Below are 4,043 nucleotides of genomic sequence, written 5' to 3' on the forward strand. Positions count from 1 at the left end.
AACACTAGCAGTGAGAACAGCTGCAGCACGAGCATCATCATCAAGCCACTGGGTGTAAACAGACAAAGCACCATGATACGTCTGAAGAGCCTCCTCATAAGCCAAAGCCCTCTCATCATAGGCACGATCAGCAGCCTCATCAGCAACCTTAGCCGCATCCTTGGCGGCCTGATTAGCATCCGGAGGAAGAACCAGTGGAGTCGGCGGAGTAGGGGCCACCGGAGGAACCGGACGTGGCGGACAGCAGACCTCGCCAGAAAGAACACCCCAGAGACGGATGCCACGCGTGTGAATGCGCATGAAGCCAGCGAACTCGGTGTAGTTAGTACCATCGAAGATCACCGGACAGCGAGGGACAGCAACATAGCCCGATGCAGCAGACATTTTTTTTTAGCAGAGATCAGACCTTCCAATCGGGATGCTCGATCTGAGTAGAGATCGGCGGCCGCGGGAAGGGGATGCGAAGTCCAGGCGGGAGGGGCGGAGTCCAGGCACTGGAGCGCGGGAACGGAGGGAGCAGCGGGCACCTGGCGGGCGGCGGGAGTTGCCAGGCGGGAGCGGCGCCTGAACGCGGGGGCGGCGGGAGCTGGCGGGCGGGAGCGGCGGGAGCGCCTGAGCGCGGGAGCGGCGGAAGTCCTGGCGGGAGAGGAGACGACCGCCGAGCGGAACCAGCTGGGCGCGATCGGGGGCCTCCCTACGGCGATCGAGGAGGAGAGGCGCCTGGCGGGAGGAGATGGAGCAGCGACGCCGAGCGAAGGGAGAACGCGGCGACGGCAGGAGTGGATCGAAGCACGAGTTGCGCGTGCGAAAAAAAAACCTAAAGCTCTAATACCATGTTAGGAATAAGCAACTTGTATTCCCATGAGGCCATAGGCCGATATATATATACATGTACAGGTGTGGAACATATGCAGGAAACCCCTTATACAACGGGATAAATACAAAGGGGTACATGACCTATATTATAACTCTAACACGCACAATCCAAACCAGCATACAACTAAATTCTCGTCCTTAGTTGCACAATGTGATACTGTTCCGAGCTCGGAAGAAAGATTTCCTGTTTAATTTTGTCCTCAGTTGCACAATGTCACATCGTTTACAGGAAACATTTTGTGTTTAATTCTTGCAGTGCAGTAGAATCAGCATGGGCATAAGCAAGCATACATTACATCCATTACCTTTTGGAAGCTGCTTCTTCACTTGTTGTGACGCTGCTTCTTCACTGTGAAGCGGTAGACCACCGGACCATGGCGCCAGCCTTCGGGGGGTGGATCCTTGTGCAACACCTCAATGTCGAACACCTTCCTGGCCTTCCCGAAGAATTTCTTATCCGTGCGTTTCCACCTCCTCATGTGCGCCATCAGGAACACCACATCCCCCTTGACGAAGAACCGCAGCGTCTCTATCAAGGGGTCGACCAACTCCTCGTAGTAGACCACGTCCGACGCCACGACGAGGTCAAACCGAGAAGCCGGCGCTGGGGCCACCACGGCCCCCATCGCGGCGGCATCGCCCCAGGGGAGCGGCACGACGGAGACGGAGCCGCCGCGGGAGTCGAGGAGGGGCGCGTTGAGGGAGGCGTTGTGGCGGAGATTGGGGAGCGCGGCGGGGAGGTCGGAGAGGACGGTGTGCGCCGGGAGAGCCGCCGCCAGGGCGAGGCCCGCGGCGCCGGTCCCGGAGCCGAGCTCCAGGATGCTGAGCGGGCAGTGTGCGGCGGGCGGGCGCGGGAGGAGGTGCGGGGAGGCTGGGAGGAAGCGGAGGAGCGTGGTGGCGGAGGGCCAGAGCTGGAAGGTGAGCCCGAGGGAAGGGATGGTGCGGACGGTGATGGGGGACGGAAGCGCGGGGAGGTGGAATTGGTGGAGCTGCGCCTCGGATGAGGGGGCGGCGGCGGCGGACGCGGGGAGGAGGTTTGGGAGGAGGAGTCGGAGATCCTCGGAGTCGGAGTCGGAGCAGGAAGCAGAGACGTTGGACGAACATGCGGCGGCGATGGCAGTGGCGGCAGTGGCGGCGGCCGCCATTACAGTGGTCGAACAGAGTTGGTTGCCTGTTTGGGCGGTTTTGCTAAAACTCAGCTATCACAACCATTGGATTAAAAAAGAGCATCGCGATTTGTGCAGATTGCAGCTGAGGCCCGTGACAGCCTGTTTCGTCTTTTGTTTTGTTTATTTATTTATTATATATCACGATATAGTAGCCTATCCCGGCCCGTCACAGCCTCCGGTCGCGTTTTTTCTCTGAAATCAAGCAAGGTCCGATCAATCATAGTAATACGACACCGAAATATTCTAGGATTCTATTACGCCTTAACAAGGAATCCGACCCTCCCGCTCTGGGGCGTCGCTTTCGGCCTGGGGATTCCAGCCTTGGCCGTTGGAGGCTCATTTTACTCCGTCAGACATGTTCTTTGGGAAATTGTTTGTGAATTTTGTCGCTGTGAGAATGTAGACATTAGACTCGTATAGATAGGTTGCCCTAATTTTGTGTATCCGCGTTCACATGCAATGTCAAACTGTGGCTTTAGTTGCATTCATGTGTGTCCACTTGTTTCGGTTTTACTCCTCTAACCGGCACCTAGCCGATCCCCAGTAGCCGATAGCGGATGATAAATTATCCTCACCCGCCTCTATTTTTAATTCACCGCTCGGGCTTGGAGGAAAAACTCTCCTCCACTCCGTTGTCTCCCCCGCCCTGCTCCCACGTCGCATCTACGTCGGTGCCGTCCTTCCCAACCCCGCCCGCCACTGCGCACGCCTGTAGGTTGCGCCGCGGTCCTTGACCGCCCGGATTTGGGCCTCTCCCATCCCGTCGCCGGCCCACAACCGGTAGATTTGAGGCTGCCGCCGTCGCCACTAGATTTGACGCATCCGACCGCCGCCGGCTGCGCCTTTGCTATGGATTGGCTGAGTACCGGACCACACAGCCCCGACAACGCCTCCGCGCCACATGCAGGTATTGAATCGGCCTCTAGCCGCTCGGATCTCTACCGTCAGCGGTTCACCGGCAAAGAAACGCTTGGTTGTCGCCCGGGCTCGACGCTGGCCCAGCGGCTCGTCGGCTCCCCTGTGGCAGGTGGTGCGCCAAGTTTCCACCACACTGGAACATCCCAGATGGGTGTTCTTCAAGTGCAAAGTGATGGGGTATGTGCTTTTTTGGATTCGGTTGTTCACCGGATTCGGCGCAATTTCGGTAGCTCATTGTTCGCTCAAATTTGTGTGTAGGATGGATGCAAGTTTTGGTATTGGGAAGAAGAATACGGCGATCTATTGATACCAAGAAATTTGTTAGATGCTCATGCACTCGTTGCTAGAATAGAGGGTAGAGATGATACTAGATGCGAAGCAACGTCAAATTCGTTCGAATCGAAGAAGAAAGAAGTGTCAAGATTGAGAAGTCAATAGAGAGAATCAACAATGAAGACATAGAGAAGATATTAATCCAACTAATGGGAGCAATTATGAAAGTTGAATATCCTTTAAAACGTCTAATTATGGTTTTTATTTTCTTTGGTTTTGCTCTTGTAGCGAAGAATTGGTCAATTATGCACTCAAATGTATCAAAATGTCGTTGAATGAAATAAAGAAGCAAAGAAATGTGGTCCAGCGGCCGAAAATGAAATGCAAAAGAAAAAAATAACTCCATTATATATAGGGGATTGGTTAGGTCCGGCGAAAACTTAGTGGAGTAAAATACTCCACTCAGGGTTTACTCCACCAGATCCTTCACTATTTTTAGAGCATCGGTTAGAGTTGCTCTAATGCATGCTCTATTTGCCTTTTTCTGACAAAGGATGGATTTAGTTGGCTCAAAATGAGCATCAAGAAGATATAAACCCAAAGAGCATACACCCGGCCTTTGCATAGCTAGGATGCACACAACCAACACCAACACACGCACACACAAAATATGCCGGCAGATAGCAAAGTCATAAAAGACCAAAGCTATACATCGGCGGGGAGAAAGAAAAACTCAAAGCGTTAAGATCCACGATCGGCAAACTACAACAATGACCATATCCGCACCAACCATCTCATGACACCACA

At 54.2% G+C, this 4,043-nt stretch overlaps 1 protein-coding gene across 1 annotated transcript; it reads right to left on the reverse strand.

Annotated features, from left to right (window-relative positions):
• Positions 1-1,047: 1,047 nt before the first annotated feature.
• Positions 1,048-2,098, reverse strand: LOC123049106 (protein N-lysine methyltransferase METTL21A). The gene has a single exon (XM_044472097.1). It carries the CDS (start codon positions 2,019-2,021, stop codon positions 1,200-1,202), a length of 822 nt encoding a protein of 273 aa, XP_044328032.1. The 5' UTR covers positions 2,022-2,098; the 3' UTR covers positions 1,048-1,199.
• Between the last annotated feature and the right edge of the window lie 1,945 nt (positions 2,099-4,043).

This window comes from Triticum aestivum, chromosome 2D, assembly GCF_018294505.1.
Source record: "Triticum aestivum cultivar Chinese Spring chromosome 2D, IWGSC CS RefSeq v2.1, whole genome shotgun sequence".
Taxonomy (NCBI): Eukaryota; Viridiplantae; Streptophyta; class Magnoliopsida; order Poales; family Poaceae; genus Triticum; species Triticum aestivum.

Coding starts and splice junctions, on each gene's coding strand:
- LOC123049106 (XM_044472097.1), bottom strand. CDS start 2,021: ATGGCGGCCGCCGCCACTGCCGCCACTGCCATCGCCGCCGCATGTTCG.